Source organism: Aotus nancymaae, unplaced genomic scaffold (genome assembly GCF_030222135.1).
Source record: "Aotus nancymaae isolate 86718 unplaced genomic scaffold, 86718_ANA_hifiasm-v0.15.2.pri h1tg000028l, whole genome shotgun sequence".
Classification (NCBI taxonomy): domain Eukaryota; kingdom Metazoa; phylum Chordata; class Mammalia; order Primates; family Aotidae; genus Aotus; species Aotus nancymaae.
This window is the reverse complement of record NW_026988441.1, coordinates 33,785,481-33,807,896: the sequence shown is the minus strand read 5'-3', so window position 1 is coordinate 33,807,896 and position 22,416 is coordinate 33,785,481. Positions and strand designations below refer to the sequence as shown.

The window sequence follows — 22,416 nt, the reverse complement described above, 5'->3', positions numbered from 1 at the left end:
TGCCTCAGCCTTCCAAGTAGTTGGGATTACAGGTGCCCACCGCCACTCCCAGCTAGTTTTTGTACGTTTAGTAGAGACAGGGTTTCATCATGTTGGTCAGGCTGGTCTCGAACTGCTGACCTAAAGTGATTCACCCGCCTCAGCCTCCGAAAGTACTGAGATTACAGGCATGAGCCACCACACCTCTGCCTTTTTTTTTTTTTTTTTAATTTATTTGTGGTAATAGGGTCCATTTTGTTGCCCAGGCTGGTCTTGAACTCCTAGCCTCAAGTGATCCTCCTGCCTTGGCCTCCCAAAATGCTGGGATCACAGGCGGGTGCCACTGTGCCTGTTCCCATCGGGAGGTCTTTTCCACCCCGTTTTTCTGGGTGCCTCCTGGCTCAGCTGCACGCTGCGGGGTGACACGAGGGAATGGGGAGGCACTCTCAGTTCCATCGACGGGTCCCCTCTACCCCCTGACCTTGCTTCCCGGGTCCCCAGGCTCCATCGCCTATCTCATCTTCACCAACCGGCACGAGGTCAGGAAGATGACGCTGGACCGGAGCGAGTACACCAGCCTCATCCCCAACCTGCGGAACGTGGTCGCTCTGGACATGGAGGTGGCCAGCAACCGCATCTACTGGTCTGACCTGTCCCAGAGAATGATCTACAGGTGAGCGTCGCTCCTGCCTGGAGCTCCGGCCCTAGGGTGAGATGAGGGCTCCCGGCCCTGACGGCCCTCCTCTCCTCCTGCCTCAGCACCCAGCTTGATGGAGCCCACGGCTTTTCCTCCTACAACACCGTCATCAGCAAGGACCTCCAGGCCCCCGACGGGCTGGCCGTGGACTGGATCCACAGCAACATCTACTGGACCGACTCTGTCCTGGGCACCGTCTCCGTTGCAGATACCAGGGGTGTGAAGAGGAAGACGCTCTTCAGGGAGACTGGCTCCAAGCCCAGGGCCATCGTGGTGGATCCTGTTCATGGGTGCGTATCCACCATGCCGAGGGGTGCAGAGGGAACGCAGGAAGGGGCTTCAAGAACTGGTTAGTTGGCTGGGCATGGTGTCTCATGCCGGTAACCAGCACTTTGGGAGGCCAAGGTGGGAGGATCACAAGGTCAAGACCATCCTGGCCAACATGGTGAAACCCCGTCTCTAATAAAAATACAAAAATAGCCGGGCATGGTGGCACGTGCCTGCAGTCCCGGTTACTCAGGAGACTGAGGCAGGAGAATCCCTTGAACCCGGGAGGCGGAGGTTGCAGTGAGCTGAGATTGCTCCAGTGCCGTCCAGCCTGGTGACAGAGCAAGACTCCAGCTCAAAAAAAAACTGGTTAGTGGCTGGGCCCCAGGATGGTATCTTCCAAGCCCGTGGCTGACTCAGCAGCTCCTGAGTCCAGAAACTCCGACCCAAGTCCCCTGGCAGGAAACATCGCCCCCGTCGCCTGCCGGGCATACTCTGTACCTGCCAGGCAACCCCTGCCACCTGAGCACGTGAGGGGTGGCATTTCACAGTTTCAGTGTGGTGCTGACAACCCAGGACACACAGTGTCCTTGAAGCTACAGTCAGGAGCTCTACCAAAAAAACAGAAATTAGCTGGGCGTGTGGTGCACGCCTGTAATCCCAGCTACTCGGGAGACTGAGGCAGGAGAATCGCTTGAACCCTTGGGCGTGAAGGTTGCAGTGAGCCGAGATTGCGCTACTGCATTCCAGCCTGGCAACTGAGTGAGACTGTCTCAAAAAAAAAAAAAAAATTAGCCAGGTGTGGTGAGGGGCACCTGTAATCCCAGCTACTCCAGAGGAAGGTGGAGGTTGCAGTGAGCCAAGATCACGCCACTGCACTCCAGGCTGAGCAACAAAGTGAGACTCTGTCTCAAATTAAAAAAACCACCACATTTGGAGTTTGGAGTTCCTAGCAGGGCTTTTTCCCGAGTCTGGGACTGGCTGATTCTGCTAGAACTCACATGTTGGCTGGAATCCTCCCCCGCCCCTCAGCCTCACAGCTATTCTCTGTCCTCCCGCCAGCTTCATGTACTGGACTGACTGGGGCGTCTCTGCCAAGATCGAGAAAGGGGGCCTGAACGGCGTGGACGTCTATTCGCTGGTGACTGACGACATCCAGTGGCCCAATGGCATCACCCTAGGTATGTTCGCGGGACGGCCGTCCCAGCCAGGGTTGGGCACAGGCCGGAGAACAGAGGGTGGTCGCCAGCTGCTCCCTGAAGATTTTCTTCTTTTCTTTTATCCTTTTTTGAGATGAAGTTTCGCTCTTGTTACCCAGGCTGGAGTGCAATGGCGAAATCTCGGCTCACTGCAACCTCCGCCTCCTGGGTTCAAACGATTCTCCTGCCTCAGCCTCCTGAGTAGCTGGGATTACAGGCATGCGCCACCATGCCCAGCTAATTTTGTATTTTTAGTAGACCAACTACGTGGTTTCTCCATGTTGGTCAGGCTGGTCTCAAACTGACCTCAGGTGATCCGCCCACCTCGGCCTCCCAAAGTGCTGGGATTACAGGCATGCGCCACCACGGCCAGACTGTTTTTTCTTTTTCTTTTTTTTTTTTTTTGCAATGGAGTCTCACTCTGTCACCAGGCTGGAGTGCAGTGTCACAATCTTGGCTCACTGTAATCTCTGCCTCCCATGTTCAAGCGATTCTCCTGCCTCAGCCTCCTGAGTAGCTGGGATTACGGGCACATGCCACCATGGCCAGCTAATTTTTATATTTTAGTAGAGATGGGGTTTCACTACGTTGGCCAGGATGGTCTTGATCTCTTGACCTTGTGATCCACCCATCTCAGCCTCCCAAAGTGCTGGGATTACAGGCGTGAGCCACAGTGCCCAGCCAGTTTTTTCTTTTTTTGAGATGAGGTCTTGCTCTGCCACCCAAGCTGGAGTGCAGTGGTGCAATCATAGCTCACTGCAGCCTCCACCTTCCAGGCTCACGTGATCCTCCTGCTTCAGCCTCCTGAGTAGCAGAGACTATAGACGTGCCACCACGTCAGACTAATTTTATTTTATTTTTGGGAAGAGACAAAGTCTCGTTGTGTTGACCGGGCTGATCTCAAACTCCTGGGTGATCCCCCTGCCTCAGCCTTCCAAACTGCCGTGAGCCACCGCACCCAGCCTCCCCGAAGCTTTTCTCTCCTCCAGCTCCCTACCTGCCCATTGGATTGGGCGTCACAGGGGAGGGGTTCAGGCTCACAGGTGGTTGGAGCTGCCTCTCCAGGTGCTTCTCTGCCGGGTCCCTGGGGGGCTCTTCCTGCCCGGGGCAGTGTGGCCAGGCCTGCAGGCCCCTCTGGGACTGACACCAGCATGTGACCGCTCCTTACCCGCTTGTGCGTTCTAGATCTTCCCAGGGGCCGCCTCTACTGGGTTGACTCCAAACTTCACTCCATCTCAAGCATCGACGTCAATGGGGGCAACCGGAAGACCATCCTGGAGGACGAGGACAGGCTGGCCCACCCCTTCTCCTTGGCCATCTTTGAGGTGCAGCTTGGGAGCTTGAGTGAAATCCGGGCTTACTGTTGTTGACTGAGAGCGACTTCCGTGTGAGATGCAAGTGCTTAGGGGGCGGATAGACACAGACTGTAGATCACTCAAGCCAAGACGAACGTGGAAAATTGGCCGTGACTGGGAGGCAGTCTTAGACCTGAGTTATTTCTGTTTTTTTTCCTTTTTTTTTTTTTTTTTGAAAGAGATAGGATCTCGCTCTGTCGCCCAGGCTGGAGTGCAGTGCTGCAATTATATCTTACTGCAGCCTCAACCTCCTGGGCTCAAGTGATCCTCCCACCCCAGCCTCCTGAACAGCTGGGACTACAGGCACACACCACCATGCCCAATTTTTTATTTTTGAGGTGGAGTTTTGCTCTTGTTTCCCAGGCTGGAGTGCAATGGCACGATCTTGGCTCACTGCAACCTCTACCTCCTGGGTTGAAGCAATTCTCCTGCCTCAGCCTCCACAGTAGCTAGGATTACAGGCATGTGTCACCATACTAGCTAGTTTTGTATTTTTTTTTAGTAGAGATGGGATTTCTCTATGTTGGTCAGGCTGGTCTCGAACTCCTGACCTCAGGTGATCCGCCTGCCTCGGCCTCCCAAAAGTGCTGGGATTACAGGTGTGAGCCACTGTGCCCAGCTTTTTTTTTTTTTTTGAGACAGTCTCATTCTCTCATCCCAGCTGGAGTACAGTGGTGTGATCTCTGCTCACTGCAACCTCTGCCTCCAAGGTTCAAGCAATTCTCCTGTCTCAGCCTCCTGAGTACTTGGGATTACAGGCATGTGCACCACTATACCTGGCTAGTTTTTGTATATTTTTGTAGAGATGGGGTCTCACTATGTTGCTCCTGGCCTCAAGCGATCTTCCCACCTCAGTCTCCCAAAGGGCTGGGATTACAGGCATGAGCCACCGCGGCCAGTTTGTTTGCTTTTTACAGAAAGTTGTGACAGGCAGTGATCTTTGGTCACATATGATCTTGGCTCTCACGGGATATTTGCTTTTTTTTTTTTGAGACGGAGTCTTGCTCTGTGGTCCAGGCTGGAGTCCAGTGGCACGATCTCGGCTCACTGCAATCTCTGCCTCCTGGGTTCAAGAGATTCTCCTGCCTCAGCCTCCCAAGTAGCTGGGATTACAGGCACCCACCACCATGCCTGGCTAACTTTTTGTATTTTTAGTAGAGATGGGGTTCCACCATGTTGGCCAGGCTGGTCTCGATCTCCTGACCTCGTGATCCGCCCGCCTCGGCCTCCCAAAGTGCTGGGAGAACAGGTATGAGCCACCGCGCCTGGCTTACATTTGGCAATTTCTAGAGACTTTTTGGTTGTCACAAGTCGATGGGGAAGACTGTTGGCATCAAGTGGGTAGAGGCTGGCGACGCTCCTGAACGCCCAGAACGGAGAAGTAGCAGCTAGAGCCGCGGTAGGGAAACCCTGTTCTCAGGAAACGGCGCTATTTCGTAACCCCACGTTCATGGCAGCGTGATTGCCAACAACCAAAAGTGGAACCCCCCAAGTGTACGCGTCCATTTGCATTGCAATAGAGGAGCAGCTGAGGCCGGGTAATTTGTAAAGAAAAGAGGCTTAAGGTGGGCAACGGCAGCTCACGCCTATAATCCCAGCACTTTAGGAGGCTGAGGCAGGAGGATCACTTGAGTCTAGGAGTTTGAGACCAGCCTGGCCAACATGACGAAACCCTGTCTCTACAAAAAATACAAAAGTAGCCAGTGTGGGGTGGATGCCTGTAATCCCAGGTACCCAAGAGACCGAGGCAGGAGAACTGCTTGATCCCAGGAGGTGGAGGCTGCAGGGAGCCAAGATCATGCCACTGCACTCCAGCCTGGGTGGCAGAGCAGGACTCTGTCTGGAAAAAAAAAAAAAAAGTTCTAGGCTGGGCACAGTGGCTCACGCCTGTAATCTCAGCACTGTGGGAGGCTGAGGTGGGCGGATCACCTGAGGTCTGGAGTTTGAGACCAGCCTGGCCAACATGGTGAAACCCCATGTGCACCAACACACCTGGCTAATTTTTGTATTTTTTGGTAGAGATGGGGTCTCCTATGTTGCCCAGGCTGGTCTCGAACTCCTGGCCTCTATTGATCTTCCCACCTCAGTCTCTACTAAAAATACAAAAGTAGCCAGGCGTGGTGGTACCCATCTGTAATCCCAGCTACTCAGGGGCTGAGGAAGGAGAATCACTCGAACCCGGGGGGGTGGGGGTCACAGTGAACCGATACCATGCCGTTGCACTACAGTCTGGGGGATAAGAGTGAGACTCTGTCTCAAAAAAAAAAAGAGTTCTGGAAATGGATGGTGGGGATGGTGATACTTGCACAACAGTGTGAAGGTACTTAAGACCACTGAACTGAGCACTTAACCAACAGCTGAGATGGCACATTTTATGTTATGTGTATTTTACCACAATTAAAAACGAGCTGTGGGCCGGGCACGGTGGGTCATGCCTGTAATCCCAGCACTTTGGGAGACCGAGGCGGGTGGATGATCTGAGGTCAGGAGTTTGAGACCAGCCTGGCCAACATGGCGAAACGATGTCTCTACTAAAAATACAAAAATTAGCCGTGTGTGGTGGTGGATACCTGTAATCCCAGCTTCTCAGGAGGCTGAGGCAGGAGAATTCTTTGAACCTGGGAGGCTGAGGCTGCAGTGAGCTGAGATCAGGCCACTGCACTCTGGCCTGGGCAACAACAGTGAGACTGTCTCAAAAATAAATAAATAAAATCTAGCTGTGGAGAGAGGGTGGTCTGTGTCTCATCTCAGTGTTTTACAGGATTTCATCTTCCTTGCTGCCCATTTAGGACAAAGTATTTTGGACAGATATCATCAATGAAGCCATTTTCAGCGCCAACCGCCTCACAGGCTCCGATGTCCATTTATTGGCAGAAAACCTGCTGTCCCCAGAGGATATGGTCCTCTTCCACAACCTCACCCAGCCAAGTGGTAAGGGTGGGTCAGCCACAGCCCCCACACACGTTGAAACTTCCTTGTGGAAACTCTGGAATGCTCTGGTCTAGCTGATCTCGTTCTTGCCCTGACTCCACTTCTTCTGCCCCAGGAGTGAACTGGTGTGAGAGGACCGCCCTGAGCAACGGCGGATGCCAGTACCTGTGTCTCCCCGCCCCCCAGATCAACCCCCGCTCACCCAAGTTTACCTGCACCTGCCCCGACGGCATGCTGCTGGCTGGGGACATGAGGAGCTGCCTCACAGGTGCGACGCATGCCTTGTTTCTGCTTCCTGTGTCCTCCACTCCCCGCCCCCCGCCAGCCTCTCTCTGCTCATCTGTCAAATGGGTACCTCAAGGTTGTTGTAAGGACTGGTGAGTCGGGATAACCTTACTTCTCTTGGATGGGCACATTAGCACGAGGCTGGACATTTACCCAGTTCCCCTTTGATGTCTGGTTTCTTCTTTCCTGGTCCCCTGGAGAGGTGATCTGATTTCTGACAGGGGCCCTGGGGGAGGAAATGGTCCCCTTTGTTGACTTTTCATGTTTTTAGATTTGCTCTGTCACCCAGGCTGGAGTGCAGCAGTGCCATCTCAGCTCACTGTTACTTCTGCCCCAGGGTTCAAGCAATTCTCGTGCCTCACCCTCCCAAGTAGCTGGGATTATAGGCACCTGCCACCACGCATGGCTAATTTTTGTATTTTTAGTATAGGCAGGGTTTCTCCATCGTGGCCAGGCTGGTTTCGAACTCCTGACCTCAGGTGATCCACCCCCCTCTGCCTCCCAAAGTGCTGGGATTGCAGGCATGAGCCACTGCGCCTAGCCTTTTAACGTTATTTCTTGAGAGCTGATTGTACCCACTTTGTTTGGTTTTGGTTTTGAGACAGAGTTTCTCTCAGTTGCCCAGGCTGGAGTGCAATGGGAAGATCTCAACTCACTGCAACCTCCACCTTCCAGGTTCACACAATTCTCCTGCCTCAGCCTCCCGAGTAGCTCGGACTACAGGCATGCGCCACCACGCCTAATTTTTACATTTTTTTTTTTTTAAAGACAGAGTCTTGCTCTGTCGCCAGGCGCCAGGCTGGAGTACAGTGGCTCAATCTCGGCTCACTGCAATCTCTGCCTCCTGGGTTCAAGCAATTCTCCTGCCTCAGCCTCCCTAGTAGCTGGGATTACAGATGCACGCCACTATGCCCAGTTAATTTTTGTATTTTTTTTTTTTTTTTTGAGATGGAGTTTCGCTCTTATTGCCCAGGCTGGATTGCAATGGCGCGATCTCGGCTCATCGCAACCTCCGCCTCCTGGGTTCAGGCAATTCTCCTGCCTCAGCCTCCTGAGTAGCTGGGATTACAGGCACGCGCCACCATGCCCAGCTAATTTTTTGTATTTTTAGTAGAGACGGGGTTTCACCATGTTGACCAGGATGGTCTCGATCTGTTGACCTCGTGATCCACCCGCCTCAGCCTCCCTAAGTGCTGGGATTACAGGCGTGAGCCACCGCGCCCGGCCAATTTTTGTATTTTTTAGTAGAGACGGGGTTTCACCATGACGGCCAGGCTGGTCTTGAACTCCTGACCTCAGGTGATCCACCCACCTCGGCCTCCCAAAGTGCCAGGATTACAGGTGTGAGCTACTGCGCCTGGCCAGGCTGTTCTCACACTCCTGACCTCAAGTGATCCATCTGCCTCAGCCTCCCAAAGTGTTGGGACTACAGGCGTGAGCCACCACACCTGGCCTCATTTTGGACTTTTTTTCTTTTCTTTTTTTTTTTTCTTTTAGTTTTTCAAATTTTTTTTTTTTTAAAGACGGGGTTTCACCATGTTGGTCAGGCTGGTCTTGAACTCCCGACCTCAGGTGGGCCACCGCACCCCGCCGGTTTCTTTTTTTTTCAGACAGTGTATCATTCTGTCGACCAGGCCGGAGTGCAGTGGCGAGATCATAGCTCGCTGTGGCCTCTACCTCCTGGTCTCAAGCAATCCTCCCACCTCAGCCTCCTGAGTAGCTGGGAGTACAGGCATGCACCACCACACCTGGCTGCTTTTTTTTATTATTATTTTTTGTATTTTTAGTAGAAATGGGGTTTTGCTATGTTGATCAGACTGGTCTTCAACTCCTGGACTCAACCGATTCTCCTGCCATGGCCTTCCAAGGTCATTTCAGCCTGCTTGTCATTAGGTGCACAGTTATGAGCGGGGCTCGCAGGCCCGTGGCACTCAGGAGATGCTTCTTTATTCTTTCAGAGGCTGAGCCCACAGTGGCCACCCAGGAGACGTCCACCATCAGGCAAATGATCAGCCCCACAGCTGCAGGGACCCAGCACATGACCACCCAGCCTGTTCCTGACACCTCCCGGCTGCCTGGGGCCACCCCTGAGCTCACCACGGCAGAGATAGTGACAATGTCTCACCAAGGTAAAGGCTGGGCCCTCCCTGGGCCCCTGTTCGCTGGAATATGGGTCCCTTGAGTGGCCACAAACATTTGGTGATGTGATGGAGTCTGGGTGGCATCCTCACTCTCTGGCTGACCCTCTCTCACTTGGGCCGTGTGTCTCTGAAGCGTTAGTTTTTCTATCTGTAAAGTGGGCCTAATAACACCTCTTGCCCTCTTTGCAAGAATTAAATGGGCCAAATCATATGAGGGGCCCTGGTCCTTCAGGCTCCTGGTTCCCAACAGTTTGGGCCCCGAAATCTTATCAAGGCCCATTCACTGCCTCAGTTTCAGGCATCTGCCCAAAATGGCCAGGACAAAGGCAAGGCATTCCCCAGTACATAGCCTTTCACAGGCTCCAAAATGGTCAGGAACCCAGTAACATTTTAACACAATTTTACTTTTTTTGTTGTTTGTGTGTTTGTTTTGAGACAGAGTCTCGCTCTATCGCCCAGGCCAGAGTGCAGTAGCGTGATCTCGACTCACTGCAACCTCCGCTTCCCGGGTTCAAGTGATTCTCCTGCCTCAGCCTCCCGAGTACAGTAGCTGGGATTATAAGCATGCACCACCACACCCGGCTAATTTTTGTGTTTTTGGTAGAGATGGGGTTTCACCATGTTGGCTAGGCTGGTCTCAAACACCTGACCTCAAGTGATCTGCCCGCCTCAGCCTCCCAAAGTGCTGGGATTAAAGGCATGAGCCACTGTGCCGGGCCTACAATTTATTTTTTGGTGACTCACACCTGTAATCCCAGCACTTTGGGCAGCCAAGGTGGGAGAATCGCTTGAGTCAAGGAGTTGAAGTCCAGCCTGGGCAACACAGGAAGACCACATCTCTACTACAAAATAAATAGAAATAAATAATAAACAAAATAATATTTATTTTTTACTTTAAACCCCAACTATTTTGCTGGGTGTGGTGGCTCATGCGTGTAATCTCAGTACTTTGGGAGGCTGAGGCAGGTGGATCATGAGGTCAGGAGTTCGAGACCAGCCTGGCCAACGTGGTGAAACCCTGTCTCTACAAAAAATACAAAAATTAGCCGGGTGTGGTGGTGCATGCCTGTAATCCCAGCTACTTGGGAGGCTGAGGCAGGAGAATTGCCTGAACCCGGGAGGCAGAGGTCGTAGTGAGCCGAGATCGCACCACTGTACTCCAGCCTGGGTGACAGGAGCAAAACTCTGTCTCAAAAAAAAAAAAGGAGTATTATTGGACTCCTAGATTCCTAAGCTTTTTGGCTCCCTATTTAGACTGGGGGCTGGGGTGAGCACCTGGCTGTCTTGACCCTATAATACCTGGCCTCACTGTCCTCCCTGGATGTGATGAGACCCAGACGTGGGTCAAGACCTCATTCGTTTGTCCACCAGAGGGCGCCCAACCTCCTTTGCGCTGCTGGGAAATTGTGCTGGTAGACTTCTAGCATACAAAAAAATGGCACATCAGCAGACTCCAGATCACTCTTTTTTCCTCTCCCCAGAGTAGCTGAAACCTTTGTTCAGTTACAAGCAAGATAAAATGGAAACTGCCCGGGGGGAGACTGGGAAACCTTGCGTGGGGGAGGTGGGCACTGCTAGAATGATCGATTCACAGCCAGGTCCATCCAGAACTCCTCAAACTTGGCAAAGAAGTCATTCATTCATTCATTCCTTCATTCCTTCATTTCATGTAGAATCGAGGGGGGGTCTGGCTGTGTTGCCCAGACTGGTCTCAAATTCCTGGCCTCAAGTGATCCTCCTGCCTTGGCCTCCCAATGTGCTCAGATTATAGGCGTGAGCCACCGTGCCCAGCTCTAGTGGACTTGGAATGTTGGCTTGCCCCGGGCCTTTATGTTGAGTGGCCCAGGTCCACTCCCGTGTTTCTGTATCAAGGTTACTCCCATCCCATAATGCCTGGGACAGTTGACGCAGGACAGTCAGCTTTCGTGCCCTTCAACCTCAGCACTGAGCATGCTGGGCATTGTGGGGTCAGAAGGTGACTCCCCGTGCCCTTCAAAATATACTTTTTTTTTAAAAATAGAGTCTTGTTCTGTTGCCCAGGCTGCAGTGCAGTGGCATAATCTCGGTTCACTGTAACCTCTCTACCTCCCGGGTTCAAGTGATTCTCCTGCTTTAGCCTCTCAAGTAGCTGGGATTACAGGCATGCGCTACCAAACCTGGCTAAGTTTGGTATTTTTAGTTGAGACAGAGTTTCACCATGTTGGCCAGGCTGTTCTTGAACTCCTGACCTCAGGCGACCTGCCCACCTCAGCGTCCCAAAGTGCTGGGATTACAGGTATGAGCCACCGTGCCCAGCCTCTTTTTTTTTTTTTTTTTTTTTTCATTTTGAGACAGAGTCTCACTCTGTCGCCCAGGCTGGAGTGCAGTGGCACAATCTCAGCTCACCTCAATCTCCGCCTCCTAAGTTCAAGTGATTCTTCTGCCGCAGCCTCCCGAGTAGCTGGGGTTACGGGCATATGCAATAGTACCTGGCTAATTTTTGTATTTTAGTAGAGACAGGCTTTCACCATATTGGCCAGGCTGTTCTTGAACTCCTGACCTCAGGTGATCCGCCCACCTCTGCTTCCCAAAGTGTTGTGATTACAGGTGTGAGCCACCACAGCCGGCCCAAAATATGCTCATTTTAATGAAATGCAGAAGTAGGTTGACAAAAATTCCACACGCAACCTCGTCAACCACCTCACATGAATTCCTCTATGACTCTCCACTAAAGCCTCGTTAATGTGAGGCTCAAGAACCTTCTTGGGCTGAGCTCGGTGGCTCATGCCTGTAATCCCTGCACTTTGGAAGGCTGAGGCAGGAGGATCACTTTAGGCCAGGAATTCAAGACCAGCCTGGGCAAGATACATAGCCAGACCCCCGTTTCTAGCCCTGAAAAAACAGAACCTTTTTTTTTTTTTGGTGCCGTGACTTGGATACAAACCAAGGTTGCTGTGGACACAACTTTTTTTTTTTTTTTTAAATCTCAGCTCACTGCAACCTCTGCCTCCCGGGTTCAAACGATTCTTCTGCCTCAGCCTCTCCATTAGCTGAGACTACAGGCGTGTGCCACAACACTCAGCTAATTTAAAAAGAACCTTCTGGCCGAGCGCAGTGGCTCATGCATGTAATCCCAGCACTTTGGGGAGCTGAGGCGGGCAGACCATGAAGTCAAGAGATCGAGACCATCCTGGCCAACATGGTGAAACTTCATCTCTACTAAAAATATAAAAATTAGCAGGGCGTGTTGGCACATGCCTGTAGTCCCGTCTACTCAGGAGGCTGAGACAGGAGAATTGCTTGAACCCGGGAGGCAGAGGTTGTAGTGAGCTGAGATCATGCCACTGCACTCCAGCCTGGCAACAGAGCAAGACTCCATCTCAAAAACAAAACAAAACAAAACAAAAAAAAACCTTCCTTAACCCGAATTGAGTTCCACAACCTCGATAACTCACAAATAAGCCCATGTGACCTCTTGCAGACTTGGGAAATTCTCCAAGTGCCCAGGAAGACGTGCCGGGCGCTGTCCTGCCTGTGACCACCGCCTTCTGCCTGCTGCATTTCTTGGTGACCTTCCCTTTACACCTGGGCCTCATTCTTGCTTCTCTCTTGCAGCCTTGGGTGACGTTGCTGGCCGAGGAACTGAGAAGAAGCCCAGGAGTGTGGGGGCGCTGTCCATCATCCTCCCCATCGGTAAGTGTAGGCCAGTCCCCCAGTGTCCCCCAGGTCACAGCCGCCTGCAGTGTAACCTTATGCCTGGCCAGTAGGGCCTGCTCACTTTTTCTCCCGGCAGGGAACAGCCCCACTGGTGTCCTTTTTCACCCCACGGCCTCTCCCCACTTGAGGCTGACAGTGACAAGATCAGACAGCTAAGGGGTCAGATGGAGGACATGGAGTGGGTCCCGTGCTGCGGAAATGGCCTCACTGAGACTTGAGTGTCTTTTGGGGAATGGGTTCTCTTGCAGGAGGCTGTGTAGAGAGGCCCACTCTCCCAGCTTCACCCATGCTAATCCTAACCCAGTTACCTTCACGCCTCTTTTTCCTTTTTTTCTTAAATTTTAAGAAAAAAAATTAATTTTTTTAGAGACAAGGTCTTCCTCTGTTGCCCAGGCTGGAGTGCAGCGGCATGATCATACCTCACCACGGCCTCACTGTCTGCGCTCAAGTGATCCTCCCACCTCGGCCTCCCGAGTAGCTAGTGCCAGCCACTGTACCCCCGTTCCCATTTCTTAAAAAGCCGCAGCCTGGGCCAGGAGTGGTGGCTCAAGCCTGTAATCCCAGCACTTTGGGAGGCCAAGGCGGGCGGATAACGAGGTCAGATTGAGACCATCCTGGCCAGCGTGGAGATGAAACCCCATATCTACCAAAAACACAAAAATTAGCTGGGCATGGTGGCACGTGCCTGTAACCTCAGCTACTCAAGAGGCTGAGGCAGGAGAATCACTTGAACCAGGGAGTCGGAGGTTGCAGTGAGCCAAGATGGTGCCACTGCACTCCAGCCTGGCAGCAGAGTGAAATTCCATCTCAAAAAAAAAAAAAAAAAAAAAGAAGAAGCCACAGCCCTGTGCGTGGCTAATCCTGGGCAGAAATCTGGAAGAAGTCAGCTGCTTCTGGGGCGTGGCGCGCCCAGTGCGCTTTAGATTTTTTTTTTTTTTTTTTGAGATGGAGTTTAGCTCTTATTGCCCAGGTTGGAGTGCAGTGGCACACTCTCGGCTCACTGCAGCCTCGGCCTCCCGAGTAGCTGGGACCACTGGCATGTGCTACCACACTCCGCTATTTTTATTTATTTATTTATTCGGCATTTTTGTGTAGAGACAGGTTTTTGCCATGTTGCCCAGGCTGGTCTTGAACTCCTGAGCTTAAGCAGTCCTCCCACCTTGGCCTCCCAAAGTGCTGGGATTACATGCATGAGATAGATTTCTTTTTTATAATAAGTAAGTACTACATTAAGTTCAGAACAAAAACGTTATCAAGTAAAACCACCTTCCCCCACACAAAAAAAAAATCAGCCAGGCATGGTGGTGCATGCCTACAGTCCCAGCTATTCAGGAGGCTGAGTTGGGAGGATCGCTTGAGGCCAGGAGATCGAGGCTGCAGTGAACTATGATGGTGCCGCTGCACTCCAGCCTGGGACACAGGCAAACATAAAAGACCAGGAGTCCAGGGCACGGTACATTCCCCATGTTTTCACTCCAGCCACGGAGCTGGGTCTCTGGTCTTGGGGGCAGCTGTGTGACCGAGCGCGCATCTCCCTACAGTGCTCCTTGTCTTCCTCTGCGTCGGGGCCTTCCTCCTCTGGAGGAACTGGCGGCTTAAGAGCATCAACAGCATCAACTTTGACAACCCCGTCTACCAAAAGACCACGGAGGATGAGGTCCACATTTGCCGCAACCAGGACGGCTACAGCTACCCCTCGGTGAGTGACCCCTCGAGGAGGCCAGAGCCCATGGCAGCCCCCTCCTGGCTGGGGGCATAAGATCCTCGAGGGACCAGGCCAAGGCTTCCCCAGCCTCTAGATCAAGGGCAGCACTGGGTGAATGTTTCTGTCAGCGGATAGTGGCCTTGGTGTTGTAGAGGAATGTTGGATTAGCACAGAGAGCTCTGTCCGATGGTAACGGAGCAAAGAAAGTCAAAAGAGGTTCAGAGGCCGGGCTTGGTGGCTCATGCCTGGAATCCCAGCACTGGGCAGATCACCTGAGGTCAGGAGTTCAAGACTAGCCTGGCCAACAGGGCGAAACCACATCTCTACTAAAAATACAAAAAATTAGCCAGGCGTGGTGGTGGGCACCTATAACCCCAGCTACTTGGGAGGCTGAGGCAGGAGAATCGCTTGAACCCGGGAGGTGGAGTTTGCAGTGAGCTGAGATCACGCCACTGCACCCAGCCTGGTTGACAAGAGTGAAACTCTGTCTTAAAAAAAAGAAAAAAAAAAAACGGAGTTCAGAGGCCAGGCGCAGTGGCTCACACATGTGATCCCAGAACTTTGGGAGGCTGAGGCAGGGGGATCACCTGAGCTGAGAGCTGGAGACCAGCCTGGGCAACACAGCAAGACCCCATCTCTATAGAAAGTAAATGTTTAGCCCGGTGTGGTGATGAGTGCCTATAGTTCCAGCTACTAGCGAGGCTAAGGCAGGAGGATTGCTTGAGCCAAGATTGCACCACTGCACTCCAGCCTGGGTGACAGAGCAAGACCCTGTCTCTTAAAAAATAACAAAAAATCCAAAGAAGTGTTTCCAGAGGGTCAGGAGGAAGGAAAAAAAGGTGTTTTTTTTGTTTTGCTTTGTTTTTTGAGACAGAGTCTTGCTCTGTCATGCAGGCTGGAGTGCAGTGGTGTGGTCTTGGCTCACTGCAACTTCTGCCTCCTGGGTTCAAGCAATTCTCATGCCTCATGCCTCAGTCTCCTGAGTAGCTGGGAATACAGCACTATGCACAGCTAATTTTTGTATTTTTTCGTAGAGATGGGGTTTCGCCATGTTGCCCAGACTGGTCTTGGACTCCTGACCTCAAGTGATTCACCTCCATCAGCCTTCCCCTGTGCTGGGATTGCAGGCGTGAGCCACGGTGCACGCCTTGATTTTTAGACAAAAGGTTGAGGGGAGGTAGGCTTCTCTGAGCCAGGGAACAGCCTGTGCAAAGGCCCTGCGGCTGGACTGTGCCTGTTGGGTTTGAGGCTGTTGTGGCTGGAGCAAAGAGATAGAGGGGTAAAAAGGAAGGAGGGGGCCGGGTGCAGTGGCTCACACCTATAATCCCAGTACTTAGGGAGGCCGAGGCAGGGGGATCATGAGGTCAGGAGATCAAGACCATCCTGGCCAACATGGTGAAATAATAAAATAACATCGCTACTAAAATACAAAAAAAAAAAAAATTAGCCAGGCATGGTGGTGCATGCCTGTAATCCCAGCTACTTGGGAGGCTGAGGCAGGAGAATCACTTGAACCTGGGAGGCGGAGGTTGTGGTGAGCCGAAATCGTGCCATTGCACTCCAGCCTGGGCAACAAGAGCGAAACTCCATCTCAAAAAAAAAAAAAAAGGCAGGAGGGGACCAGACAGGGTGTCTTCTGAATCAGGTACTCCCCGACGCCCCTGGTGGCCCCTGGGGGAACATACTTGGGGATCAGGATGGGGGAGGCTGCCAGGTCCAGGAGGTGAGAAGTGGGTGGACTAGGGCTGCGTTTCCTGAGTGCTGGACTGATAGTTTCCGCTGTTTACCATGTGTTGGCAGAGACAGATGGTCAGCCTGGAGGATGACGTGGCGTGAACATCTGCCTGGCGTCCCGTTCCTGCCCACAACCCTTCCTGAGATCTCACCGGACTTCTGTTTTATTCAGAGACAGAGAAGACCAACGTCTTGCCTGCCAGAGCTTTGTTTTATATATTTATTCATCTGGGAGGCAGAACAGGCTTCGGACGGTGCCCATGGAATGGCTTGGGTTGGGATTTTTGGTTTCTTTATTTCCTTATGAAGGAGAAGAGAAACGGGCCCAGGGGGCCACCAGGATGACGCCTCCATTTCTCTCTGGGAAGTTGTGAGTTTCTCTCCATCGTGACGCAATCTCCAAAGATGGAGGATGAAAGGGAAGGGGATGCAGGCCCAGAGAAGTCAGTGGCTTTCAACACACGACAGCAGATGGCACCGATGGGACCCCGGGCCCTGCCTTGTCCACCAGTCTCTAAGCCGAGCCCCTAAACTCAGGAGTCCAAGCATTTACCTCTTCTGTGCAAGCCTTGCTAGACAGCCAAGGTAGCCTTAACCCGTCACCCCCGAATCATGACCCACCCAGTGCCTTTCAAGCTGGGTTTGTACCTTCCTTCAGCCAGGAAAGGGATTCATGGCGTTGGTACTGATCTGGCTGAATCCTGGGTGCCAGAGGTGGTGACACCAATTGAGACCAAACTCATCTGGCCAGGCGCGGTGGTTCACGCCTGTAATCCCAGCACTTTGGGAGGCTGAGGCGGGCGGATCACCAGAGGTCAGGAGTCCGAGATCAGACTGACCAACATGGAGAAACCCCGTCTCTACTAAAAATACAAAATTAGCCAGGTGTGGTGTCACATGCCTGTGATCCCAGCTACTTGGGAGGCTGAGGCAGGAGAATCGTTTGAACCCAGAAGGCGGAAGTTGCAGTGAGCCGAGATTGCACCATTGCAGTCCAGCCTGGGCAACGAGGGCGAAACTCCATCTCAAAAAAAAAAAGAAAAAAACCACTCATTCACCAAATGATGCCACTTGTCACAGGGAGAGCCGGGGTTACTGGTCACTCTTAATATTTATTAAGTGCCTGAGACACCTGGTTGCCTTGCCCGTGAGGACACCGGCCTCGTGTCCGTCCACCTCACCCCTCCCCACTTCCCTTCCCCTGGTCCCTGTGCACTTTCTCCGTTCAGAGTTGTACACTGTGTAAATCCAGCATTGCTGTTATGATTTTGCACTGTTTTCTGTCATGTGCATTGTGGTGGGATCCCAGGCCAGGGAAGGCCCATATCAATGAATGCCAGAGACAGAGAGGGCAGGGTGACCGGGACTGCTAAGCTGAGGTCCTGAATACGGAGAACTGCCTTTGTCTTTTTACATCTGCCCACCCAGTGCCTCCCTTTCTGTGCAGATGCCTCCAAGCCATTCACTTCCCCGATCTTGTCGTTGATGGGCATGCATTGAAAACATGCATGGTGAGGCCGGGCACGATGGCTCACGCCTGTAATCCCGGTACTCGGGAGGCCGAGATGGGCACGAGGTCAGGAGTTCAAGACCAGCCATACCAGTATGGTGAAACTCCGTCTCTACTAAAAACACAAAAATTAGCTGGGCGTGGTGGCCCATACCTGTAATCCCAGCTACTCTAGAGACTGAGGCCGGAGAATCGCTTGAACCCAGGAGGTGGAGGTTGCAGTGAGCTGAGATCACACCATTGCACTCCAGCCTGGGCAACAAGAATGAAACTCTGTCTCAAAAAAAAACACAAAAACCATGCATGGTGTATGAGCACCCCGTGGCCTCTGGCCAGGCATGGCGAGGCTGAGATGGGAGGATTGTTTGAGCGCAGGAGTTTGAGGCTGCAGTGAGCTATGATGATGCCACTGCACTCCAGTCTGGCCATGAAGTTGGCCAGACACAGGTGGCTCACGCCTGTAATCCCAGCACTTTGGGAGGCTGAGTCGGGAGGATCACTTGAGCTCAGGAGCTGGAGACCAGGCCTGAACAACAAAGTGAGATCCCGTCTCTACAAAAATTAAAAAATCAGTCAGGTGTGGTGGTGCATGCCTGCGATCCCAGGTACTCGGGAGGCTGAGGCAGGAGGATCACTTGAGGCCAAGAGGTGGAGGTTGCAGTGAGTTGTGATCACGCCACTGCACCTCAGCCTGGGCAACAGATCAAGACCCTATCTCATAAATAAATAAATAAACTATTTTAAAAAATAAATCCTCCAGTCTGGATTGTTTCACGGGACTTCAGATTCTTTCTGTAATTGCCCTAAATGTTACTGTTGCACTGATGTCCTGAGAGACAGCGGCAGCCTCCCTCAGATTCCTGCCTGCTGACGCCGCAAGGGATGAAACACTGTGGCCCCACCCCCGGCCTCCCACTGCAGGGAACCGTGACAAGCTTTTCTGGTTTCAGAACGTGTACACGCATCCCTGTACGGGTCGCAGGGTTTTTTATTACGTTTGCACTTTGTATGTTGGTCGACACTGTTATCACTTCTATGTATATAAATCTATTTATTTTTGCAAACCCCGTTGCTGCATTTGCTCAGTGACTATCCTCGGGCCCTGAATAGGGGGTTATTGTCTCTGAAATGCCTCTTCTTCTTTTTTTTTTTTTTTCTTTTTTCAAGTGTTTTATTTGGTAGCTTCTTCTTTATGTACAAAGATTATTTGCACAAATTGGACTGTGTGCGACACCTTTCGGGAGAATGATGTCCCCGTGGTATGTATGAGTGGCTTCTGGGGGATGGGTGTCACTTTTTAAACTGCTGTATAGAAGAATTTGTAGCCTGAATGTCTTACTGTGATCAATTAAATTTCTCAGATGGACCAGTTTGTTGATGCACTTTCTTCTGTTTGCTCATTTGTCTTTCTTTTATATTTTTTTATGTTTAGTTTTCGAGGGAATGGAGGGGAGGAGACAAAGGCTGGGTGTCTTTTTTTGTGTGTGTGAGACAGAATCTTGCTCTGTCACCAGGCTGGAGTTCAGTGGCACAATCTCAGCTCACTGCAACCTCCGCCTCCCAGGTTTAAGGCATTCTCCTGCCTCAGCCTCCCGAGTAGCTGGGATTGCTCTAACTTTCCACTGCCCACCCAAACCTATAAAACCAACTCCTATCCCACCGCCCTTCCCTAACGCCCTTTTCGGCCTTAGCCCACCTGCACCCAGGTGAATAAACAGCCATGTTGCTCACACAAAGCCTGTTTGGGGGGAGGGGTCTCTTCATTCAATGCAGACATTTTTAACATTTGGTGCCGAAATCCGGGTCGGGGGAACTCCTAAGGAAGACCAAACCCCCGTCCCTGTTCTTGTGCTCCCTCCAAGAAGAGAGCTACCCAGCGACCTGGGGTCATCGGACCAGCCCACAGACGCACACCGCCGCCGTCTCGGTAAGCAGTCTCTCTTTTCTGCTTTCCCATTCTCTTGTCTTTTCCTTTCCACCTCCTCCCCCTTTCGGTTTCATCCTTTTTCCACCTCAAAGACAAGGAAAATCAGGTAAACCAGGTTCTTCCGTGAGGTTCAGGACCAGAAAAAAATCCTACATAGGTCACAAATCCGGGGACCCAGTTTCCCCAGGGGTTTGACTTTCGTGGAGACGTTCACCCCAGTCACTCGCCCACCAGGCTCATGGCCAATATTGGTGGCAGGTCAATGTAGAGGACGCTCTCTTTGGCCACACACTAATGAGGAGGTTCAGCCCAGGCTCAACTAGGGATGCCTGTTAAGCAGCTGGGTTGCGTGCCTCTTCTCCTAGTCTCTGCTGCCTTTCCAGAACCGGAAGCCTCCCTCCTCTCCGCTGGCCTGTGTTCTAAAAAACCTCAAGCCTCTTCAACTGTCTCCTGACCTAAAACCCAAACATCTCATCTTCTTCTGTAACGCTGCATGGCCACAAGTTAACAACGGCTCCAACTGGCCAAAAAATGGCACCTTCAACCTCTCCATTTTATAGAATTTTTGTCGCAACATGAGCAAATGGTCTGAAATTCCCGACATCCAGGCATTTTTTTACACACCAATCCCTCCCTAATCTCTACTCCTTCTCTTCCCTTCTGTCTCTTCCTCTGCCAGTAAGCCAGAATCCTCTTTGTCCATCAACCCTTCCGACCTTTCTCCTCCCCGCCTGTGAACGAGGCCCTAATCCAGGACCTAACCCCACCCCCCAGAGCCGCCTCCTCTTCCTCTGCCCACAACCCACCTCCTTATGCCCCTTCTGCCACCTCCCCACCTCATATGCAGCCCGGCTTACCGTTTAGTCCCACGGCTACCTCCTCTGCCCCTCCCAACAATCGCCCCTTCCAGAGGTGGCTACACCCAAAGGCATAGTTAGGGTGCACGTTCCTTTCCCTTTATCCAACCTTTCCAAATTGGCCACAGGTTAGGCTCCTTTTCATCAAATCCTCCAGTACTTAACCCAGTCCTACAGTCTCACCTGGAGGAACTTAAATGTCATCCTTATTCTCACCCCTAAAAAACGCTTAATATGCATTTTATCACCCAAGCAAACCCAACGTGACAAAAAGGCACAGAAATTAAAATCTGGCCCTCAAACCCCACAACAGGAATTAAGCAACCTCACCTTCAAGGTGTTCAGTAACAGGGAAGAATCTGCCCGGCGGCACATCTCAGAACTACAGATGCTTGCCTCTTCCATAAGACAAACCCCAGACACACCATGGCTCACAAAGATTTCAAAGCGCCCAGAATGCAGCGTCCAGCCGCCCCTCCCGGACCTTGCTTCAAGTGTCGGAAACCTGGCCACTGGGCCAAGAAATGCCCGCAGCCCGGGAAATGCTCGCAGCCCGGGATTCCTCCTAAGCCCTGCCCCGTCTGTGCGGGTCCCCACAGAAAGTTGACTGTCCGACTCACGTGGCTGCTTCCAGAGCTCCTGAAGCTCCAATCCTCGGCTTGGCGGCTGAAGACTAACGCTGCCGGGGCATCTTGGAAGCCCCCTGGACCATCATGGACGCCAAACTTCGGGTAACTCTTACGGTGGGGGGTAAGTCCATCCCCTTCTTACTCAACACGAGGTCACCCGCTCCACGCTGCCTTCTTTTCAAGGACCTGTCTCCTTGGCCTCCATAACTGTTGTGGGGATTGACGGCAAGGCCTCCGGGCCTCTCAAAACTCCCCAAGCCTGGTGTCAATTAGGCCAGCACTCCTTTCCACATTCTTTCCTAATCATCCCCACTTGTCCAGTTCCCGTTTAAACCGAGATATCCTCGCAAAATCATCTGCCTCCTTAACTATTCCTGGGCCACAGCCACAGCTCATTGCCGTCCTCCTCTGCGAACCCGCCACCTCCCTCAATAGCTCCCCTTATGTCCCCAACCTTAACCCTAGGTGTAAAACACCGTCTTCCCATCTGTTCCTACAAGTCACTCACCCCTCATCATCGCCTTAAAACCTAACCACCCGGCCAGGCGCGGTGGCTCACGCCTGTAATCCAAGCACTTTGGAGGCCAAGGCGGGCGGATCACCTGAGGTCGGGAGTTCAAGACCAGCCTGACCAACATGGTGAAACCCCGTCTTAAAAAAAAAAAACAAAAAAAACCCAAAAAACCTAACCACCCTTACCCTGCCCAGCCCCAGTACCCCATCCCACAACAGGCTTTAAAAGTAAAGCCTGTTATCACCCGTCTATTGCAACATGGACTTTTAATTCACCCTCCTGCTTCTTCAGCATCTATACTCAAAGGGGTATCATGTTTACCCTCCCAAAGCCCAAATTTCTTCCCCTAACCCAGCTGTCCAAAAAGCCAGACAGATTCTACAGGCTAGTCGAAGACCTCCGCCTCACAGTCTGATCGTAGTTCCCACCCACCTGGCTGCACCAAACCCCTACACCCTCCTATCTTCCATACCCCCTTCCACAGCTCACTATTCTGTTCTTGACCTCAAAAACGCTTTTTTTAAAGCCCAAATTTCTTTCCCCATCTGTTATAATGTTTCGCCAGCGTACACGCGCTCTCCCTGCCAACCGTGTCCAGTGAATTTCCCAAACCCCAGCCCCGTCCACTAAACAACAGCTTCTCTCCTTCCCGGGTGTTGTTAAGGTACTTTCACCTCTGGATGCCAGGTTTTGTCCCCGTAACTAAACCACTTTATGAACCTACGACGGGAAACTTAGCTAACCCCATAAACCAAAACTTTTCCCCCATTCTTCCTTTCGGTCGCTAAGGAAGTCCTTAGAAACAGCCCCCACCCTAGCGCTCCCAACTCCTGTCAACCTTCTCTATCCACACAGCGGAAATCACAGGCTGTGCCATCAGAATTCTTACGCAGCAGCCAGGCCCGCAGCCTGTAGCTTTTTTTTTGTTTTTTTCAGATGGAGTTTCGCTCTTGTTACTCAGGCTGGAGTGCAATGGCGCGATCTCGGCTC

General features: G+C 52.1%; 1 protein-coding gene across 1 annotated transcript in view; it reads left to right on the top strand.

Annotated features, from left to right (window-relative positions):
- LDLR (low density lipoprotein receptor) overlaps positions 1-16,235 on the top strand; it is a 39,427-nt gene extending 23,192 nt beyond the window's left edge. Inside the window, exons 9-18 of the mRNA XM_064381853.1 lie at positions 481-652; positions 739-966; positions 2,006-2,124; positions 3,328-3,467; positions 6,287-6,428; positions 6,544-6,696; positions 8,672-8,842; positions 12,449-12,526; positions 14,092-14,249; positions 16,056-16,235. Coding sequence (XP_064237923.1) covers positions 481-652; positions 739-966; positions 2,006-2,124; positions 3,328-3,467; positions 6,287-6,428; positions 6,544-6,696; positions 8,672-8,842; positions 12,449-12,526; positions 14,092-14,249; positions 16,056-16,091 — 1,397 coding nt within the window. The 3' untranslated portion in view covers positions 16,092-16,235. The remainder of the gene's footprint in view (positions 1-480; positions 653-738; positions 967-2,005; positions 2,125-3,327; positions 3,468-6,286; positions 6,429-6,543; positions 6,697-8,671; positions 8,843-12,448; positions 12,527-14,091; positions 14,250-16,055) is intronic.
- Positions 16,236-22,416: the final 6,181 nt, after the last annotated feature.